This window comes from Oncorhynchus mykiss, chromosome 7, assembly GCF_057628025.1.
Source record: "Oncorhynchus mykiss isolate SJ-2025 chromosome 7, ASM5762802v1, whole genome shotgun sequence".
Classification (NCBI taxonomy): Eukaryota; Metazoa; Chordata; class Actinopteri; order Salmoniformes; family Salmonidae; genus Oncorhynchus; species Oncorhynchus mykiss.
The window spans coordinates 728,187-751,469 of record NC_143028.1 but is presented as its reverse complement, the minus strand read 5'-3'; the positions used below and the strand labels follow the sequence as shown (position 1 = coordinate 751,469).

Here is a 23,283-nt window from a genome sequence, read left to right as displayed (position 1 = left end):
TATGTATTCTATGTAAATATATTAGCAGTTTGGTCATGAAGAAACACTAGATGTGTGTTTCATTCTTCAATTTTTTAAATATATTTAAGTGTTGTAATATTATAGCCTACACAATGTCATCATAATGTACTATGTGGTGTGTTTTGTGTGCGTTTTTGTTTTTTTTATTCACTTTATAAATAAAATGCTGTAACAATGTTGTAATGTATGGAATTGTCATAAATCTGCTGCTGGCAAAGCTTAAACGAATTGTCTGATTCTTCTGCCACTCGAGACCAGCCAATGTTGCAAACAATTGCCACTAGGGGTCGCCTGAATATAATTTAGGGAGAGAGGTGGTAGAGAAACGGTTTTGATAGTTTTGCAGCGCTCATGCAACATCGCCAACAGCGTACCCAAGACAATTTGCTATATAGGTCCACTTGACAGTCTCTGTTCTCTGACGCCGCTCTTGTAGAGGCGGAACGCATCACACACGATCTGTTCAGCTTTAAGACTTTTGAAGCATGGATTTGATAGTCAAAGTGTAGAATATTGTGTTATTGCAGAGGACGGAATTAAATAAATCTCATTATCACTAACTCCATGCACTGCTCAACGGGTAAGTTTATGTTTTTTACCAGTATTCATTTGTTATAGGGCCCAGTTAAAATAAAACATTGTGTTCTGTTTAATATGCATATGAATGCGTTCATCATAAGGCTGTCTATATTGCATTATTTTCTAAAGGTGGGAGAAGTCTGTAGGGTTAGCCTATACATTACGTCAGTGGTGTAAATTAGCCTACTTAAGTAAAAACACTTTAAAGTATTACTTAAGCCGTTTATTTTGGATATCTGTACTTTATAATTCATTTTTTTAAAACTGTTTCTGGTAAGACAGGACAGAATTATGATCCCGTTCACGCACCTATCAATATAACGCGTTGTCTTCCCTACTGCCTCGGATCTGGAGGACTCACTAAACACAAATACTGCGTTTGTCAAAGATGTCTGAGTGTTGATGTGCCCATGACTGTCCGTAAAAAAAACAATAAGAAAATCGTGCCTTCTGGTTTGCTTAATATAATGATTTTGATGTAGAGCATTTACTTTTACTCAAGTATGACTACTGTACACTCAAGTAGTATTTTACATGGCGACTTATTTTTACTTGAGTCGTTTTCTATTAAAACCTCTTTACGTTGACTCAAGTATTATCATTTACTACTTTCCCACCACAGCATTACGTTAATAATATTGTTATAACAATTGTTTATATCATGTTTATATATTGTTGTATCCCAGTGCAGTTTTTAATCAAGGATTATGACAGATATAGCATCATATTGAAGTTGGATGAAATTGTATTTTGTGAAATTGCCTTTTTTTGACTAGGACATCATTCAACTCATGTGGATCAACTTTTAGCCTACATATTGCTAGTAGGATTATCTCAACCTTTTATTGAATTAATATCTTCAATGTATCACCTTTATATGCTCAATAGACACCCCCCCCCCCCCCCACCCTTCCCCTCCAAAACAATGTCCTATTATAGTCAAATAGCCTAATCATGGTATTGCATGGTAGTGAATCCATCAACAGAACAATTACAGAAACCCCATAGGTTGGTACATCAACTAAACAAGCCTTAACAGGCTCTGAATTCCTCATGCCTACATTGAATCAAGTCTGGTGATATAATGATATAGAATGTCTGGACTCCCCAGTCTTTGATTTGGACATTAGGAAGTCCACACACCTTGTTACTGAGAACTAAACAAACAGCTGTTGAAGATGTTAACACTCTGCATACACAATGCACACTGTTTGGCCCCTGAGGACCAGTGTGCTCTAACGTGTCCTATTCTTGTATAGGCCTACTGCCTGTGAAAGGCCAGGTTTTCCTTTACTCTGTGGCAATGAGGTTGACTTTTAAGTGTGTTGGCTGTGCCATGCACCCTTTTGAAATGGAATCAGTCAAACATGGCCCAGTAATAATCTATGCTATTATATTCAGTAAAATCCAAGTCAGTTTGATACAGGAATGGAGTTTCTGTGTCATGTTTTTCAAAGAGCTGCATGAGGGGCATGGATTTGTCTGTTATGGGACTGTTTCATCTGGAAATACTGGTGTCTATGTTTACATTCCCTCCATATACTATGTTTTATTCACCATAAGATGCCAGAACTACTTTTTTAATGTGTATAGTGGAAAAAGAGAGGAGCCGTTTTAAACTTTGCCCAACGGGGCAGACGGCACGTTTGAACCCAGACGGTTTACGTCGTAAAAGACCCAATGAACTGCCTATAAAAGACTGGTGGGTTCGCTCTGGTCTGGTCGTGTGGCTTATATCAGTTTCTTTTTCATTGTCTAAGTGGAGGTTGCCTCTGTAGCTGATCTGAGGTCAGTTTGGATATGTACCTCCACAGGAGAAGGGATAATCATTGTGGTTGTGTAAACGGATCCCAAATCAGCTCTTAGGGACACCCTCTGCCTGGAGGGCTGTTTTTCCTTGCTTTGTCACAACCTCCCACTGGCTCTCTTAAACAAGTGGATTTCCCGGCAACGCAGACACTGGAGCATAACCACAAGTGTTTTTTATAGCCGCTGAACCACGCTGAGCTTGGCTGGCAGACCTCTAAGCCCAAGCTCAGACAGACAGTGCTTTACAGTAGGCCTGAATCCTCTAGGCTGCTGTATGTGTACATCCACCGTGCTCCATCATGGCTAGTACTGGCTGTTATGGTGGTTCCTCTGTTTCTTCTGTCATGGACTCATCTTGCGTCGTTCACAGATTTTTGCTTCTGGTTTGATTGCACAAACGTGTTTTTTTGAGACCGGGGGCTGGTGCATTGCAGACATCAAAGCAGCACAGCTGGCCTTCTGTTTGCCAGGTGATTACACTCTCAGTGGGTAGGAGTGCAGCACAGGGGTTAAGACCTATAATCTGACAGAACTGATGAATATGCTGTTGTTGTTGTTGTTGATCTGTTGAGTCAATCCCCATGGCGATAGCCCCTCAGACTAACAACACTGTTTGTGTCACTTAGCGTAACCAACCTGGTGCTGTGCAATGCTACTGAAAATAAGCTCCACTTGATTAGAGCTACCGAGCCATTATCCAGTTTAGTTTTCATCCACTAAGCAGAGTGTTAGAATGCTACAGTACATCAAAGGTTCTAATGCAATGTTACACAGTGGCATGAAAAAGGGTTCAAATACTATTTCTTATCTGGATTAGATCTGATCTTCATCTAAGTCACAGCAACAGACACAGTGTGCTTAAACTAATAACACACCAATTATTGTATTTTTCTTGTCCATATTGAATACATAATTTAAACATTCACAGTGTAGGATGGAAAAAGTATGTGAACCCCCAGGCTAATGACTTCTCCAAAAGATGTCAGGAGTCAGCTAACCTGGAGTCCAATCAATGAGACGAGATTGGAGATGTTGGTTAGAGCTGCCCTGCCCTATAAAAACACTCACAAAATGTGAGTTTGCTATTCACAAGAAGCATTGCCTGATGGGAACCATGCCTCGAACAAGAGAGATCTCAGAAGACCTAATTGTTGACTTGCATAAAGCTGGAAAGGGTTCCAAATGTATCTCTAAAAGCCTTGATGTTCATCAGTCCACAGTAAGACAACGTGTCTAGAAGTGGAGAAAGTTCAGCACTGTTGCTACAGGAGAGTCCGTCCTGCAAAGATGACTGCAAGAGCACAGAGCAGAATGTTCAATGAGGTTAAGAAGAATCCTAGAGTGTCAGCTAAAGATTTACAGAAATCTCTGGAACATGCTAATATCTCTGTTGACGAGTCTACGATACGTAAAACACTAAACAAGAATGGTGTTCATGGGAGGACACCACGGAAGAAGCCACTGCTGTCCAAAAAAACATTGCTGCACATCTGAAGTTTGCAAAAGAGCACCTGGATGTTCCACAGCGCTACTGGCAAAATATTATGTGGACAGATGAAACTACAGTAGAGTTGTTTGGAAGGAACACACAAGACTGTGTGGAGAGAAAAAAGGCACAGCACACCAACATCAAAACCTCATCTCAACTGTAAAGTATGGTGGAGGGAGCATCATTGTTTGGGGCTGCTTTGCTGCCTCAGGGCCTAGACAGCTTGCTATCATCAACGGAAAAATGAATTCCCAAGTTTATCAAGACATTTTGCAGGAGAATGTAAGGCTTTCCGCCAATTGAAGCTCAACAGAAGTTGGGTTATGCAACAGGACAATGACCCAAAACACAGAAGTAAATCAACAACAGAATGGCTTCAACAGAAGAAAATACGCCTTCTGGAGTGGCCCAGTAAGAGTCCTGACCTCAACCGAGCGGTTCACACCAGATATCCCAAGAATATTGCTGAAATGAAACAGTTTTGTAAAGAGGAATGGTCCAAAATTCCTCCTGACCGTTGTGCAGGTCTGATCCACAACTACAGAAAACATTTGGTTGAGGTTATTGCTGCCAAAGGAGGGTCAACCAGTTATTAAATCCAAGGGTTCACATACTTCTCCCACCCTGCACTGTGACTGTTTACACGGTGTGTTCAATAAAGACATGAAAACGTATCATTGTGTGTTATTAGTTTAAGCAGACTGTGTTTGTCTATTGTTGTGACCTAGATGAAGATCAGATGAAATTGTATATTTTATGACCAATGTATTCAGAAATCCAGGTGATTCCAAAGGGTTCACATACTTATTTTTCTTGCCACTGTAGGTTATAATGCTCTGTTATAATTGGTTGTAATGCTGAATAGAGGGTTACAACGTTGAGAGAGTTGTGTCCTCCTCTGGTTCCTGGATCCAGCTACAGGAGTCCGTCTGCCAGTAAGATGAGGTTGCTACAACACTGACCGACAACACGTCTCACACACTGGATCACAGGTAGGGGAAGAAAAAATCTGATTCAACTTTATATGCTGAAGTTCATTGTGACTGTTGGCTGTGGATGTTCCATGGTGCTATTTTTAACAATAGTCCTGTTCTCTATCAGTAACCTGGATGCAACACACTCCCGCAGACCAAGATGTGTGTATCTGCCCTGTCTCGTTGGCTGATGCTGTGTCTGCAGCTAGTGGTGATGGTGGTTTTCAGGACACAAGGTAGCCAACACTCAACATATTTCACTACGTTACAGTAGGTTTAGGTGCCATGTTGAATCCAATAGAAAATGCTATTCTTCCCTTGCAGTGAGAAAGCATGTTTGACTTGGTATGTGGTCGACCACCTTAAAATAGTGAATTGTATTGAGTTTCAGTGCTTCTCTTTGGTTGACTTCCTGTCATGTGTCAGGTGAGGTCATCGCCCCCTCCAGCATGACCGCTGTGGCGGGCCTCCCCTTCACGCTGGGCTGTAACGTCACCATAGCAACTGGCGACACGGTCAAGCAGGTCCGCTGGCTGAACAAACACAAGCAGGTTCTCCTGGCGTACGAGCCAGGCGAGTCGGTCAGAACCACCTCCGGCCAAGACGACGTGGAGCTAACTTCCTCGCACCGCAACGTCAGCGCCATCACCATCAAGAGGGTGGGGCCTAACGACGAGGGCTGCTACCGCTGCATCTTTGACATCTACCCCAGCGGAGCACAGGAGGGAATCACCTGCCTCAGTATCGAAGGTGAGTTTGGCCTCAGTCTAAACAAGGTGGTTTGGTAAACCACGCTCATGTGATGAGTAGCATTGCCTGAGACCTGAAGACTTGCATTAGTGCCCAGAGGTAATGCATAGGCTTTAGCTCAGCATGCTCGGTCAGTCACACTTTTAAGGACTTCCAGATATACTGTAGATTCCAGGACTATGGCATGCAATAGTTTCCTTAATTTCTCCTCCTCAAATACTCTCTCTCCAGCACCAGGTGGCCTTCCTCATAGGGTTGGCACATTCCCAATTGTTACATTTTTCTAAAATAGAAAACAAATCCTCCTGTGAATTTGTTTGTAGTTCCCATGTTTTTCAGCACAGTTGATTTGTCTGCTGATTGTGTAAGGTCATGAAAAGTCAGCATGCTCACTTGGCCCTCCCATCCCAGAATATATCAGTTGTGGATAATCAGAAACAGGAAGTGACCAGGGCCCGATACTTTCTCTGAATATAACGACCACAACAAGAGGACACCTCTAACCCTCTGTTGTATTACTGCCTCAAAATATGCACTATATATACAGCAGTATGTGGACACCCCTTCAAATTGGTGGATTCGGCTATTTCAGCCACACCCATTTCTGGCAGGTGTACAAAATCGAGCACACCGCCATGCAATCTCCATAGACAAACACTGGCAGTAGAATGGCCTTACTGAAGAGCTCAGTGACTTTCAACGTGGCAACGTCATAGAATGCCACCTTTCCAACAAGTCAGTTGGTCAAATGTCTGCCTTGCTAGAGCTGCCCCAGTCAACTGTAAGTGCTGTCATTGTGAAGTGGAAATGTCTAGGAGCCACAACAGCTCAGCCACGAAGTGGTAGGCCACACAAGCTCACAGAACAGGAGTGCTGAACGCATAGCGCATAAAAATCATCTTTCCTCGGTTGTAACACTCACTACCGAGTTCTAAACTGCCTCTAGAAGCATCATCAGCAAAAGAGCTGTTCGTCAGGAGCTTCGTGAAATGGGTTTCCATGGCCTAGCAGCCACACACAAGCCTAAGATCACCATGCTCAATGCCAAGCGTTGGCTGGAGTGGTGTAAATCTCGCGCCATGGGACTGTGGAAATGCATTCTCTGGATTTATGAATCACGCTTCACCATCTGGCAGTCCGATGGACGAATCTGGGTTTGGCGGATGCCAGGAGAACGCTGCCTGCCCGAATGCATAGTGCCAACTCAAAAATTTGGAACTAGGAGGAATAATGGTCTGGCGCTGTTTATCGTGGTTCCGGCTAGGCCCCTTAGTTCCAGTGAAGGGAAATATTTTTGTATATATCGTTTAAAAATATATTTTCCTTTATAATTTTCCCCTAACCCTACTACCCCTTCCCTAATTCGAATAAACTAATGGACAAAAACACTTAGGCCTCTTCTTCCAGCTAATAAATACTATATACATTTTACAGACACAATGTATTTTACAATAATAATCTCTTGTTTGTTTTTAATCCCATCCTTCATCTACCTCCAACCCCTCTCATATACAGTGGCAAGAAAAAGTATGTGAACCCTTTGGAATCACCTGGATTTCTGAATAAATTGGTCATAAAATATACAATTTCATCTGATCTTCATCTAAGTCACAACAATAGACAAACACAGTCTGCTTAAACTAATAACACACAAACAATTATACGTTTTCATGTCTTTATTGAACACACCATGTACACATTCACAGTGCAGGGTGGGAGAAGTATGGGAACCCTTGGATTTAATAACTGGTTGACCCTCCTTTGGCAGCAATAACCTCAACCAAACGTTTCCCGTAGTTGAGGATCAGACCTGCACAACAGTCAGGAGGAATTTTGGAACATTCCTCTTTACAAAACTGTTTCAGTTCAGCAATATTCTTGGGATGTCTGGTGTGAACCGCTCTTTTGAGGTCATGCCACAGAATCTGAATTGGGTTGAAGATAGGACTGGGCAACTCCAGAAGGCGTCATTTTTTTTCTGCTGAAACAATTCTGTTGATTTATATCTGTGTTTTGGATCGTTGTCCTTTTGCATCTCCCAACTTCTGTTGAGCTTCAATTGGCGGAGAGATAGCCTATAATGATGTGGATATACTCATTGGGTATTAGCGGGACATCCTCTATGATAATTAGCTGGATTTACTTACTTATTTACTGGATATGCTTATCAAGTAATTGACCTGGATTGGGAATTCATTTTCCCTTCGATGATAGCAAGTTGTCCAGGCCCTGAGGCAGCAAAGCAGCCCCAAACCATGATGCGCCCTCCACCATACTTTACAGTTGAGATGAGGTTTTGATGTTGGTGTGCTGTGCCTTTTTTCTCTCCACACATAGTGGTGTGTGTTCCTTCCAAACAACTCAACTGTAGTTTAATCTGTCCACAGAATATTTTTCCAGTAGCGCTGTGGAACATCCAAGTGCTCTTTTGTAAACTTCAGATGTGCAGCAATATTTTTTGGGGGACAGCGGTGGCTTCTTCAGGGGTGTCCTCTCATGAACACTATTCTGGTTTACTATTTTACGTATCGTAGACTCGTCAACAGAGATGTTAGCATGTTCCAGAGATTTCTGTAAGTCTTTAGCTGACTTCCTAGGATTCTTCTTAACCTCATTGAGCATTCTGCTCTGAGCTCTTGCAGTAGTCTTTGCAGGACGGCCTCTCCTGGGGAGAGTAGCAACAGAGATACTTTAGAGATGCTTTTGTAACCCTTTCCAGCTTTATTCACGTCGACAATTCTTAATCTTAGGTCTTCTGAGATCTGCTTTGTTCGAGGCGTGGTTCACATCAGGCAATACTTCTTGTACATTGTTGTGAGTGTTTTTTATAGGGCAGGGCAGGTCTAACCAACATCTCCAATCTTGTCTCGTTGATTGGACTCCAGGTTAGCTGACTCCTGACTCCAATTGGCTTTTGGAGAAGTCATTAGCCTAGGGGTTCACATACTTTTCCCCAATGTTTAAATTATGTATTCATCATAGACAAAAACAATTAAATAATTTGTGTTATTAGTTTAAGCAGACAGTGTGTCTATTGTTGTGACTTCGATGAAGATCAGATCAAATTCCTGACCAATTTATTCAGAAATCTAGGAAATTCCAAACGGTTTACATGCTTTCTCTTGCCACTGTATCTCTGAAGACCATCCAGTGAAGGGACATCTTAACGCTACGACATTCTAGACGATTTTGTGCTTCCTACTTTGTGGCAAAAGTTTGGGGAAGGCCCTTTCCTGTTTCAGCATGACAATGCCCCCGTGCACAAAGCGAGGTCCATACAGAAATGGTTTATCGAGATCGTTATGGAAGAACTTGACTGGCCTGCACAGAGCCCTGACCTCAACCCCATCGAACACCTTTGGGATGAATTGGAATGCCTACTGCGAACCAGGCCTAATCGCCCAACATCAGTGCCCAACCACACTAATGCTCTTGTGGCTGAATGGATGCAAGTCCCCACAGAAATGTTCCAATATCTAGTGGAAAGCCTTCCCAAAATAGTGGAGGCTGTTATAGCAGCAAAGGGGGGGCCAACTCCATATTAATGCCCATGATTTTTTTATGAGATGTTCGACGAGCAGGTGTCCACATACTTTTGGGGTTGTAGTGTGCATAAGGTTTTAAATTAAGCCAAATTATTTCTATATTTAAATGCCTTGCTGAAATGTAAGCCTCCAAACACTTTGTCATATCTCTCTAACCCACCACTACGAATGTGCTCCTCCCATTCCAATGCTCACCTATTGATACCTTCCTCTGTTTCCCTGTATCTGACCCAGTCAAAGTGGGCAATGAGGGTAATAAAACAGCCATCAGCGGGAAGCTGGCCACCATGTCCTGCTGGTACGTCCTCCCAGACAGGGTACGCCAGGTCCTGTGGAGAAAGACTGCAGAGCAGGGCGACACGACCACGTTGGCCTCCTTTGCCAAGCGAGGCCAACCCAGCATTGAGGAACCTTATCGGGGACGCATGACCCTGAACCCCTCCCTGGGAGACACCCAGCTCTCCATCAGGCCGGTGAAGACGGAGGACGAGGGCTGCTACACCTGCGAGTTCCACACTTACCCAGAAGGCACCAGGAGCGCCACGGCCTGCCTCTTTGTATATGGTGTGTATGGATGGGGGTTATTAGGGGTCATTTGGAAGGTTGTATTGTTGTATTATATCTCAGGGAGTATATCCACTGAGACTATTGCTGGAAGGAAGGTTGTATTGTTGTATTATATCTCAGGGAGTATATCCACTGAGACTATTGCTGTAAGGAAGGTTGTATTGTTGTATTATATCTCAGGGAGTATATCCACTGAGGCTATTGCTGTAAGGAAGGTTGTATTGTTGTATTATATATCAGGGGGTATATCCACTGAGACTATTGCTGTAAGGAAGGTTGTATTGTTGTATTATATCTCAGGGAGTATATCCACTGAGACTATTGCTGTAAGGAAGGTTGTATTGTTGTATTATATCTCAGGGGGTATATCCACTGAGACTATTGCTGTAAGGAAGGTTGTATTATATCTCAGGGAGTATATCCACTGAGACTATTGCTGTAAGGAAGGTTGTATTGTTGTATTATATCTCAGGGGGTATATCCACTGAGACTATTGCTGTAAGGAAGGTTGTATTATATCTCAGGGGGTATATCCACTGAGACTATTGCTGTAAGGAAGGTTGTATTGTTGTATTATATCTCAGGGGGTATATCCACTGAGACTATTGCTGTAAGGAAGGTTGTATTATATCTCAGGGGGTATATCCACTGAGACTATTGCTGTAAGGAAGGTTGTATTGTTGTATTATATCTCAGGGGGTATATCCACTGAGACTATTGCTGTAAGGAAGGTTGTATTATATCTCAGGGGGTATATCCACTGAGACTATTGCTGTAAGGAAGGTTGTATTGTTGTATTATATCTCAGGGGGTATATCCACTGAGACTATTGCTGTAAGGAAGGTTGTATTGTTGTATTATATCTCAGGGGGTATATCCACTGAGACTATTGCTGTAAGGAAGGTTGTATTGTTGTATTATATCTCAGGGAGTATATCCACTGAGACTATTGCTGTAAGGAAGGTTGTATTATATCTCAGGGGGTATATCCACTGAGACTATTGCTGTAAGGAAGGTTGTATTGTTGTATTATATCTCAGGGAGTATATCCACTGAGACTATTGCTGTAAGGAAGGTTGTATTATATCTCAGGGGGTATATCCACTGAGACTATTGCTGTAAGGAAGGTTGTATTGTTGTATTATATCTCAGGGAGTATATCCACTGAGACTATTGCTGTAAGGAAGGTTGTATTGTTGTATTATATCTCAGGGAGTATATCCACTGAGACTATTGCTGTAAGGAAGGTTGTATTGTTGTATTATATCTCAGGGGGTATATCCACTGAGACTATTGCTGTAAGGAAGGTTGTATTGTTGTATTATATCTCAGGGAGTATATCCACTGAGACTATTGCTGTAAGGAAGGTTGTATTGTTGTATTATATCTCAGGGAGTATATCCACTGAGACTATTGCTGTAAGGAAGGTTGTATTGTTGTATTATATCTCAGGGGGTATATCCACTGAGACTATTGCTGTAAGGAAGGTTGTATTATATCTCAGGGAGTATATCCACTGAGACTATTGCTGTAAGGAAGGTTGTATTGTTGTATTATATCTCAGGGAGTATATCCACTGAGACTATTGCTGTAAGGAAGGTTGTATTATATCTCAGGGGGTATATCCACTGAGACTATTGCTGTAAGGAAGGTTGTATTGTTGTATTATATCTCAGGGAGTATATCCACTGAGACTATTGCTGTAAGGAAGGTTGTATTGTTGTATTATATCTCAGGGAGTATATCCACTGAGACTATTGCTGTAAGGAAGGTTGTATTATATCTCAGGGGGTATATCCACTGAGACTATTGCTGTAAGGAAGGTTGTATTGTTGTATTATATCTCAGGGAGTATATCCACTGAGACTATTGCTGTAAGGAAGGTTGTATTGTTGTATTATATCTCAGGGGGTATATCCACTGAGACTATTGCTGTAAGGAAGGTTGTATTGTTGTATTATATCTCAGGGAGTATATCCACTGAGACTATTGCTGTAAGGAAGGTTGTATTGTTGTATTATATCTCAGGGAGTATATCCACTGAGACTATTGCTGTAAGGAAGGTTGTATTGTTGTATTATATCTCAGGGAGTATATCCACTGAGACTATTGCTGTTAGGAAGGTTGTATTATATCTCAGGGGGTATATCCACTGAGACTATTGCTGTAAGGAAGGTTGTATTATATCTCAGGGGGTATATCCACTGAGACTATTGCTGTAAGGAAGGTTGTATTATATCTCAGGGAGTATATCCACTGAGACTATTGCTGTAAGGAAGGTTGTATTGTTGTATTATATCTCAGGGAGTATATCCACTGAGACTATTGCTGTAAGGAAGGTTGTATTGTTGTATTATATCTCAGGGGGTATATCCACTGAGACTATTGCAGGAAGGAAGGTTGTATTGTTGTATTATATCTCAGGGAGTATATCCACTGAGACTATTGCTGTAAGGAAGGTTGTATTATATCTCAGGGAGTATATCCACTGAGACTATTGCTGTAAGGAAGGTTGTATTATATCTCAGGGGGTATATCCACTGAGACTATTGCTGTAAGGAAGGTTGTATTGTTGTATTATATCTCAGGGGGTATATCCACTGAGACTATTGCTGTTAGGAAGGTTGTATTATATCTCAGGGAGTATATCCACTGAGACTATTGCTGTAAGGAAGGTTGTATTGTTGTATTATATCTCAGGGGGTATATCCACTGAGACTATTGCTGTAAGGAAGGTTGTATTATATCTCAGGGGGTATATCCACTGAGACTATTGCTGTAAGGAAGGTTGTATTGTTGTATTATATCTCAGGGAGTATATCCACTGAGACTATTGCTGTAAGGAAGGTTGTATTGTTGTATTATATCTCAGGGAGTATATCCACTGAGACTATTGCTGTAAGGAAGGTTGTATTGTTGTATTATATCTCAGGGAGTATATCCACTGAGACTATTGCTGTAAGGAAGGTTGTATTGTTGTATTATATCTCAGGGAGTATATCCACTGAGACTATTGCTGTAAGGAAGGTTGTATTGTTGTATTATATCTCAGGGAGTATATCCACTGAGACTATTGCTGTAAGGAAGGTTGTATTGTTGTATTATATCTCAGGGAGTATATCCACTGAGACTATTGCTGTAAGGAAGGTTGTATTGTTGTATTATATCTCAGGGGGTATATCCACTGAGACTATTGCTGTTAGGAAGGTTGTATTATATCTCAGGGGGTATATCCACTGAGACTATTGCTGTAAGGAAGGTTGTATTGTTGTATTATATCTCAGGGGGTATATCCACTGAGACTATTGCTGTAAGGAAGGTTGTATTGTTGTATTATATCTCAGGGAGTATATCCACTGAGACTATTGCTGTAAGGAAGGTTGTATTATATCTCAGGGGGTATATCCACTGAGACTATTGCTGTAAGGAAGGTTGTATTGTTGTATTATATCTCATATCCACTGAGACTATTGCTGTAAGGAAGGTTGTATTATATCTCAGGGGGTATATCCACTGAGACTATTGCTGTAAGGAAGGTTGTATTGTTGTATTATATCTCAGGGGGTATATCCACTGAGACTATTGCTGTAAGGAAGGTTGTATTGTTGTATTATATCTCAGGGAGTATATCCACTGAGACTATTGCTGTAAGGAAGGTTGTATTGTTGTATTATATCTCAGGGGGTATATCCACTGAGACTATTGCTGTAAGGAAGGTTGTATTGTTGTATTATATCTCAGGGAGTATATCCACTGAGACTATTGCTGTAAGGAAGGTTGTATTATATCTCAGGGAGTATATCCACTGAGACTATTGCTGTAAGGAAGGTTGTATTGTTGTATTATATCTCAGGGAGTATATCCACTGAGACTATTGCAGTAAGGAAGGTTGTATTATATCTCAGGGGGTATATCCACTGAGACTATTGCTGTAAGGAAGGTTGTATTGTTGTATTATATCTCAGGGAGTATATCCACTGAGACTATTGCTGTAAGGAAGGTTGTATTGTTGTATTATATCTCAGGGGGTATTTCCACTGAGACTATTGCTGTAAGGAAGGTTGTATTGTTGTATTATATCTCAGGGGGTATATCCACTGAGACTATTGCTGTAAGGAAGGTTGTATTGTTGTATTATATCTCAGGGGGTATATCCACTGAGACTATTGCTGTAAGGAAGGTTGTATTGTTGTATTATATCTCAGGGAGTATATCCACTGAGACTATTGCTGTAAGGAAGGTTGTATTATATCTCAGGGGGTATATCCACTGAGACTATTGCTGTAAGGAAGGTTGTATTATATCTCAGGGGGTATATCCACTGAGACTATTGCTGTAAGGAAGGTTGTATTGTTGTATTATATCTCAGGGAGTATATCCACTGAGACTATTGCTGTAAGGAAGGTTGTATTGTTGTATTATATCTCAGGGGGTATATCCACTGAGACTATTGCTGTAAGGAAGGTTGTATTATATATCAGGGAGTATATCCACTGAGACTATTGCTGTAAGGAAGGTTGTATTGTTGTATTATATCTCAGGGGGTATATCCACTGAGACTATTGCTGTAAGGAAGGTTGTATTGTTGTATTATATCTCAGGGAGTATATCCACTGAGACTATTGCTGTTAGGAAGGTTGTATTGTTGTATTATATCTCAGGGAGTATATCCACTGAGACTATTGCTGTAAGGAAGGTTGTATCATATCTCAGGGGGTATATCCACTGAGACTATTGCTGTAAGGAAGGTTGTATTGTTGTATTATATCTCAGGGAGTATATCCACTGAGACTATTGCTGTAAGGAAGGTTGTATTGTTGTATTATATCTCAGGGGGTATATCCACTGAGACTATTGCTGTAAGGAAGGTTGTATTGTTGTATTATATCTCAGGGAGTATATCCACTGAGACTATTGCTGTAAGGAAGGTTGTATTGTTGTATTATATCTCAGGGGGTATATCCACTGAGACTATTGCTGTAAGGAAGGTTGTATTGTTGTATTATATCTCAGGGGGTATATCCACTGAGACTATTGCTGTAAGGAAGGTTGTATTGTTGTATTATATCTCAGGGGGTATATCCACTGAGACTATTGCTGTAAGGAAGGTTGTATTATATCTCAGGGAGTATATCCACTGAGACTATTGCTGTAAGGAAGGTTGTATTATATCTCAGGGGGTATATCCACTGAGACTATTGCTGTAAGGAAGGTTGTATTGTTGTATTATATCTCAGGGAGTATATCCACTGAGACTATTGCTGTAAGGAAGGTTGTATTATATCTCAGGGAGTATATCCACTGAGACTATTGCTGTAAGGAAGGTTGTATTGTTGTATTATATCTCAGGGGGTATATCCACTGAGACTATTGCTGTAAGGAAGGTTGTATTATATCTCAGGGGGTATATCCACTGAGACTATTGCTGTAAGGAAGGTTGTATTGTTGTATTATATCTCAGGGAGTATATCCACTGAGACTATTGCTGTAAGGAAGGTTGTATTATATCTCAGGGGGTATATCCACTGAGACTATTGCTGTAAGGAAGGTTGTATTGTTGTATTATATCTCAGGGAGTATATCCACTGAGACTATTGCTGTAAGGAAGGTTGTATTATATCTCAGGGAGTATATCCACTGAGACTATTGCTGTAAGGAAGGTTGTATTGTTGTATTATATCTCAGGGGGTATATCCACTGAGACTATTGCTGTAAGGAAGGTTGTATTGTTGTATTATATCTCAGGGAGTATATCCACTGAGACTATTGCTGTAAGGAAGGTTGTATTGTTGTATTATATCTCAGGGGGTATATCCACTGAGACTATTGCTGTAAGGAAGGTTGTATTGTTGTATTATATCTCAGGGGGTATATCCACTGAGACTATTGCTGTAAGGAAGGTTGTATTGTTGTATTATATCTCAGGGAGTATATCCACTGAGACTATTGCTGTAAGGAAGGTTGTATTGTTGTATTATATCTCAGGGGGTATATCCACTGAGACTATTGCTGTAAGGAAGGTTGTATTGTTGTATTATATCTCAGGGGGTATATCCACTGAGACTATTGCTGTAAGGAAGGTTGTATTGTTGTATTATATCTCAGGGGGTATATCCACTGAGACTATTGCTGTAAGGAAGGTTGTATTGTTGTATTATATCTCAGGGGGTATATCCACTGAGACTATTGCTGTAAGGAAGGTTGTATTGTTGTATTATATCTCAGGGGGTATATCCACTGAGACTATTGCTGTAAGGAAGGTTGTATTGTTGTATTATATCTCAGGGGGTATATCCACTGAGACTATTGCTGTAAGGAAGGTTGTATTGTTGTATTATATCTCAGGGGGTATATCCACTGAGACTATTGCTGTAAGGAAGGTTGTATTGTTGTATTATATCTCAGGGGGTATATCCACTGAGACTATTGCTGTAAGGAAGGTTGTATTATATCTCAGGGAGTATATCCACTGAGACTATTGCTGTAAGGAAGGTTGTATTGTTGTATTATATATCAGGGAGTATATCCACTGAGACTATTGCTGTAAGGAAGGTTGTATTGTTGTATTATATCTCAGGGAGTATATCCACTGAGACTATTGCTGTAAGGAAGGTTGTATTGTTGTATTATATATCAGGGAGTATATCCACTGAGACTATTGCTGGAAGGAAGGTTGTATTGTTGTATTATATATCAGGGAGTATATCCACTGAGACTATTGCTGTAAGGAAGGTTGTATTGTTGTATTATATCTCAGGGGGTATATCCACTGAGACTATTGCTGTAAGGAAGGTTGTATTGTTGTATTATATCTCAGGGGGTATATCCACTGAGACTATTGCTGTAAGGAAGGTTGTATTGTTGTATTATATCTCAGGGGGTATATCCACTGAGACTATTGCTGTAAGGAAGGTTGTATTGTTGTATTATATCTCAGGGAGTATATCCACTGAGACTATTGCTGTAAGGAAGGTTGTATTGTTGTATTATATCTCAGGGGGTATATCCACTGAGACTATTGCTGTAAGGAAGGTTGTATTGTTGTATTATATCTCAGGGGGTATATCCACTGAGACTATTGCTGTAAGGAAGGTTGTATTGTTGTATTATATCTCAGGGAGTATATCCACTGAGACTATTGCTGTAAGGAAGGTTGTATTATATCTCAGGGGGTATATCCACTGAGACTATTGCTGTAAGGAAGGTTGTATTGTTGTATTATATCTCAGGGAGTATATCCACTGAGACTATTGCTGTAAGGAAGGTTGTATTGTTGTATTATATCTCAGGGGGTATATCCACTGAGACTATTGCTGTAAGGAAGGTTGTATTGTTGTATTATATCTCAGGGGGTATATCCACTGAGACTATTGCTGTAAGGAAGGTTGTATTGTTGTATTATATCTCAGGGAGTATATCCACTGAGACTATTGCTGTAAGGAAGGTTGTATTGTTGTATTATATATCAGGGAGTATATCCACTGAGACTATTGCTGTAAGGAAGGTTGTATTGTTGTATTATATCTCAGGGAGTATATCCACTGAGACTATTGCTGTAAGGAAGGTTGTATTGTTGTATTATATCTCAGGGAGTATATCCACTGAGACTATTGCTGTAAGGAAGGTTGTATTGTTGTATTATATCTCAGGGGGTATATCCACTGAGACTATTGCTGTAAGGAAGGTTGTATTGTTGTATTATATCTCAGGGAGTATGTCCACTGAGACTATTGCTGTAAGGAAGGTTGTATTGTTGTATTATATCTCAGGGAGTATGTCCACTGAGACTATTGCTGTAAGGAAGGTTGTATTGTTGTATTATATCTCAGGGAGTATATCCACTGAGACTATTGCTGTAAGGAAGGTTGTATTGTTGTATTATATCTCAGGGGGTATATCCACTGAGACTATTGCTGTAAGGAAGGTTGTATTATATCTCAGGGGGTATATCCACTGAGACTATTGCTGTAAGGAAGGTTGTATTGTTGTATTATATCTCAGGGAGTATATCCACTGAGACTATTGCTGTAAGGAAGGTTGTATTATATCTCAGGGGGTATATCCACTGAGACTATTGCTGTAAGGAAGGTTGTATTATATCTCAGGGGGTATATCCACTGAGACTATTGCTGTAAGGAAGGTTGTATTATATCTCAGGGAGTATATCCACTGAGACTATTGCTGTAAGGAAGGTTGTATTGTTGTATTATATCTCAGGGAGTATATCCACTGAGACTATTGCTGTAAGGAAGGTTGTATTATATCTCAGGGAGTATATCCACTGAGACTATTGCTGTAAGGAAGGTTGTATTGTTGTATTATATCTCAGGGAGTATATCCACTGAGACTATTGCTGTAAGGAAGGTTGTATTGTTGTATTATATCTCAGGGAGTATATCCACTGAGACTATTGCTGTAAGGAAGGTTGTATTGTTGTATTATATCTCAGGGAGTATATCCACTGAGACTATTGCTGTAAGGAAGGTTGTATTGTTGTATTATATCTCAGGGAGTATATCCACTGAGACTATTGCTGTAAGGAAGGTTGTATTGTTGTATTATATCTCAGGGGGTATATCCACTGAGACTATTGCTGTAAGGAAGGTTGTATTGTTGTATTATATCTCAGGGGGTATATCCACTGAGACTATTGCTGTAAGGAAGGTTGTATTATATCTCAGGGAGTATATCCACTGAGACTATTGCTGTAAGGAAGGTTGTATTGTTGTATTATATCTCAGGGAGTATATCCACTGAGACTATTGCTGTAAGGAAGGTTGTATTATATCTCAGGGAGTATATCCACTGAGACTATTGCTGTAAGGAAGGTTGTATTGTTGTATTATATCTCAGGGGGTATATCCACTGAGACTATTGCTGTAAGGAAGGTTGTATTGTTGTATTATATCTCAGGGAGTATATCCACTGAGACTATTGCTGTAAGGAAGGTTGTATTGTTGTATTATATCTCAGGGAGTATATCCACTGAGACTATTGCTGTAAGGAAGGTTGTATTGTTGTATTATATCTCAGGGGGTATATCCACTGAGACTATTGCTGTAAGGAAGGTTGTATTGTTGTATTATATCTCAGGGGGTATATCCACTGAGACTATTGCTGTAAGGAAGGTTGTATTATATCTCAGGGAGTATATCCACTGAGACTATTGCTGTAAGGAAGGTTGTATTGTTGTATTATATCTCAGGGGGTATATCCACTGAGACTATTGCTGTAAGGAAGGTTGTATTATATCTCAGGGAGTATATCCACTGAGACTATTGCTGTAAGGAAGGTTGTATTATATCTCAGGGGGTATATCCACTGAGACTATTGCTGTAAGGAAGGTTGTATTATATCTCAGGGAGTATATCCACTGAGAATATTGCTGTAAGGAAGGTTGTATTGTTGTATTATATCTCAGGGGGTATATCCACTGAGACTATTGCTGTAAGGAAGGTTGTATTATATCTCAGGGAGTATATCCACTGAGACTATTGCTGTAAGGAAGGTTGTATTGTTGTATTATATCTCAGGGGGTATATCCACTGAGACTATTGCTGTAAGGAAGGTTGTATTGTTGTATTATATCTCAGGGGGTATATCCACTGAGACTATTGCTGTAAGGAAGGTTGTATTATATCTCAGGGAGTATATCCACTGAGACTATTGCTGTAAGGAAGGTTGTATTGTTGTATTATATCTCAGGGGGTATATCCACTGAGACTATTGCTGTAAGGAAGGTTGTATTGTTGTATTATATCTCAGGGGGTATATCCACTGAGACTATTGCTGTAAGGAAGGTTGTATTGTTGTATTATATCTCAGGGGGTATATCCACTGAGACTATTGCTGTAAGGAAGGTTGTATTGTTGTATTATATCTCAGGGAGTATATCCACTGAGACTATTGCTGTAAGGAAGGTTGTATTGTTGTATTATATCTCAGGGAGTATATCCACTGAGACTATTGCTGTAAGGAAGGTTGTATTATATCTCAGGGGGTATATCCACTGAGACTATTGCTGTAAGGAAGGTTGTATTGTTGTATTATATATCAGGGAGTATATCCACTGAGACTATTGCTGTAAGGAAGGTTGTATTGTTGTATTATATCTCAGGGGGTATATCCACTGAGACTATTGCTGTAAGGAAGGTTGTATTGTTGTATTATATCTCAGGGGGTATATCCACTGAGACTATTGCTGTAAGGAAGGTTGTATTGTTGTATTGTATCTCAGGGAGTATATCCACTGAGACTATTGCTGTAAGGAAGGTTGTATTGTTGTATTATATCTCAGGGAGTATATCCACTGAGACTATTGCTGTTAGGAAGGTTGTATTGTTGTATTATATCTCAGGGGGTATATCCACTGAGACTATTGCTGTAAGGAAGGTTGTATTGTTGTATTATATCTCAGGGAGTATATCCACTGAGACTATTGCTGTAAGGAAGGTTGTATTATATCTCAGGGGGTATATCCACTGAGACTATTGCTGTAAGGAAGGTTGTATTGTTGTATTATATCTCAGGGAGTATATCCACTGAGACTATTGCTGTAAGGAAGGTTGTATTATATCTCAGGGGGTATATCCACTGAGACTATTGCTGTAAGGAAGGTTGTATTGTTGTATTATATCTCAGGGAGTATATCCACTGAGACTATTGCTGGAAGGAAGGTTGTATTATATCTCAGGGAGTATATCCACTGAGACTATTGCTGTAAGGAAGGTTGTATTATATCTCAGGGGGTATATCCACTGAGACTATTGCTGTAAGGAAGGTTGTATTATATCTCAGGGGGTATATCCACTGAGACTATTGCTGTAAGGAAGGTTGTATTATATCTCAGGGGGTATATCCACTGAGACTATTGCTGTAAGGAAGGTTGTATTGTTGTATTATATCTCAGGGAGTATATCCACTGAGACTATTGCTGTAAGGAAGGTTGTATTGTTGTATTATATCTCAGGGGGTATATCCACTGAGACTATTGCTGTAAGGAAGGTTGTATTGTTGTATTATATCTCAGGGGGTATATCCACTGAGACTATTGCTGTAAGGGAGGTTGTATTGTTGTATTATATCTCAGGGAGTATATCCACTGAGACTATTGCTGTAAGGAAGGTTGTATTGTTGTATTATATCTCAGGGAGTATATCCACTGAGACTATTGCTGTAAGGAAGGTTGTATTATATCTCAGGGGGTATATCCACTGAGACTATTGCTGTAAGGAAGGTTGTATTGTTGTATTATATCTCAGGGAGTATATCCACTGAGACTATTGCTGTAAGGAAGGTTGTATTGTTGTATTATATCTCAGGGAGTATATCCACTGAGACTATTGCTGTAAGGAAGGTTGTATTATATCTCAGGGGGTATATCCACTGAGACTATTGCTGTAAGGAAGGTTGTATTGTTGTATTATATCTCAGGGAGTATATCCACTGAGACTATTGCTGTAAGGAAGGTTGTATTATATCTCAGGGGGTATATCCACTGAGACTATTGCTGTAAGGAAGGTTGTATTGTTGTATTATATCTCAGGGGGTATATCCACTGAGACTATTGCTGTAAGGAAGGTTGTATTATATCTCAGGGGGTATATCCACTGAGACTATTGCTGTAAGGAAGGTTGTATTATATCTCAGGGGGTATATCCACTGAGACTATTGCTGTAAGGAAGGTTGTATTATATCTCAGGGGGTATATCCACTGAGACTATTGCTGTAAGGAAGGTTGTATTGTTGTATTATATCTCAGGGGGTATATCCACTGAGACTATTGCTGTAAGGAAGGTTGTATTGTTGTATTATATCTCAGGGAGTATATCCACTGAGACTATTGCTGTAAGGAAGGTTGTATTGTTGTATTATATCTCAGGGAGTATATCCACTGAGACTATTGCTGTAAGGAAGGTTGTATTGTTGTATTATATCTCAGGGAGTATATCCACTGAGACTATTGCTGTAAGGAAGGTTGTATTGTTGTATTATATCTCAGGGGGTATATCCACTGAGACTATTGCTGTAAGGAAGGTTGTATTGTTGTATTATATCTCAGGGGGTATATCCACTGAGACTATTGCTGTAAGGAAGGTTGTATTGTTGTATTATATCTCAGGGGGTATATCCACTGAGACTATTGCTGTAAGGAAGGTTGTATTATATCTCAGGGAGTATATCCACTGAGGCTATTGCTGTAAGGAAGGTTGTATTGTTGTATTATATCTCAGGGAGTATATCCACTGAGACTATTGCTGTAAGGAAGGTTGTATTATATCTCAGGGAGTATATCCACTGAGACTATTGCTGTAAGGAAGGTTGTATTGTTGTATTATATCTCAGGGAGTATATCCACTGAGACTATTGCTGTAAGGAAGGTTGTATTGTTGTATTATATCTCAGGGAGTATATCCACTGAGACTATTGCTGTAAGGAAGGTTGTATTGTTGTATTATATCTCAGGGAGTATATCCACTGAGACTATTGCTGTAAGGAAGGTTGTATTGTTGTATTATATCTCAGGGAGTATATCCACTGAGACTATTGCTGTAAGGAAGGTTGTATTGTTGTATTATATCTCAGGGAGTATATCCACTGAGACTATTGCTGTAAGGAAGGTTGTATTGTTGTATTATATCTCAGGGAGTATATCCACTGAGACTATTGCTGTAAGGAAGGTTGTATTGTTGTATTATATCTCAGGGGGTATATCCACTGAGACTATTGCTGTAAGGAAGGTTGTATTGTTGTATTATATCTCAGGGAGTATATCCACTGAGACTATTGCTGTAAGGAAGGTTGTATTGTTGTATTATATCTCAGGGAGTATATCCACTGAGACTATTGCTGTAAGGAAGGTTGTATTGTTGTATTATATCTCATATCCACTGAGACTATTGCTGTAAGGAAGGTTGTATTATATCTCAGGGAGTATATCCACTGAGGCTATTGCTGTAAGGAAGGTTGTATTGTTGTATTATATCTCAGGGGGTATATCCACTGAGACTATTGCTGTAAGGAAGGTTGTATTATATCTCAGGGGGTATATCCACTGAGACTATTGCTGTAAGGAAGGTTGTATTGTTGTATTATATCTCAGGGGGTATATCCACTGAGACTATTGCTGTAAGGAAGGTTGTATTGTTGTATTATATCTCAGGGAGTATATCCACTGAGACTATTGCTGTAAGGAAGGTTGTATTGTTGTATTATATCTCAGGGGGTATATCCACTGAGACTATTGCTGTAAGGAAGGTTGTATTGTTGTATTATATCTCAGGGAGTATATCCACTGAGACTATTGCTGTAAGGAAGGTTGTATTGTTGTATTATATCTCAGGGGGTATATCCACTGAGACTATTGCTGTAAGGAAGGTTGTATTGTTGTATTATATCTCAGGGGGTATATCCACTGAGACTATTGCTGTAAGGAAGGTTGTATTGTTGTATTATATCTCAGGGGGTATATCCACTGAGACTATTGCTGTAAGGAAGGTTGTATTATATCTCAGGGAGTATATCCACTGAGACTATTGCTGTAAGGAAG

General features: G+C 40.1%; 1 protein-coding gene across 6 annotated transcripts in view; it reads left to right on the top strand.

Annotated features, from left to right (window-relative positions):
• The first annotated feature begins 343 nt into the window (after window positions 1–343).
• LOC110495466 (OX-2 membrane glycoprotein) overlaps window positions 344–23,283 on the top strand; it is a 42,889-nt gene continuing 19,949 nt past the window's right edge. For 2 of the 6 annotated variants that reach the window (XM_090239590.1, XM_090239587.1), the window contains exons 1-5: window positions 349–601; window positions 4,814–4,890; window positions 5,000–5,108; window positions 5,299–5,622; window positions 9,402–9,731. In XM_090239590.1, the coding sequence (XP_090095716.1) occupies window positions 5,033–5,108; window positions 5,299–5,622; window positions 9,402–9,731 (730 nt within the window). In that variant the 5' untranslated portion in view covers window positions 349–601; window positions 4,814–4,890; window positions 5,000–5,032. Of the gene's footprint in view, window positions 602–4,723; window positions 4,891–4,999; window positions 5,109–5,298; window positions 5,623–9,401; window positions 9,732–23,283 lie in introns of all 6 variants that reach the window. The other 4 variants (XM_090239592.1, XM_090239589.1, XM_090239591.1 and 1 more) reach the window with 3 other exon arrangements.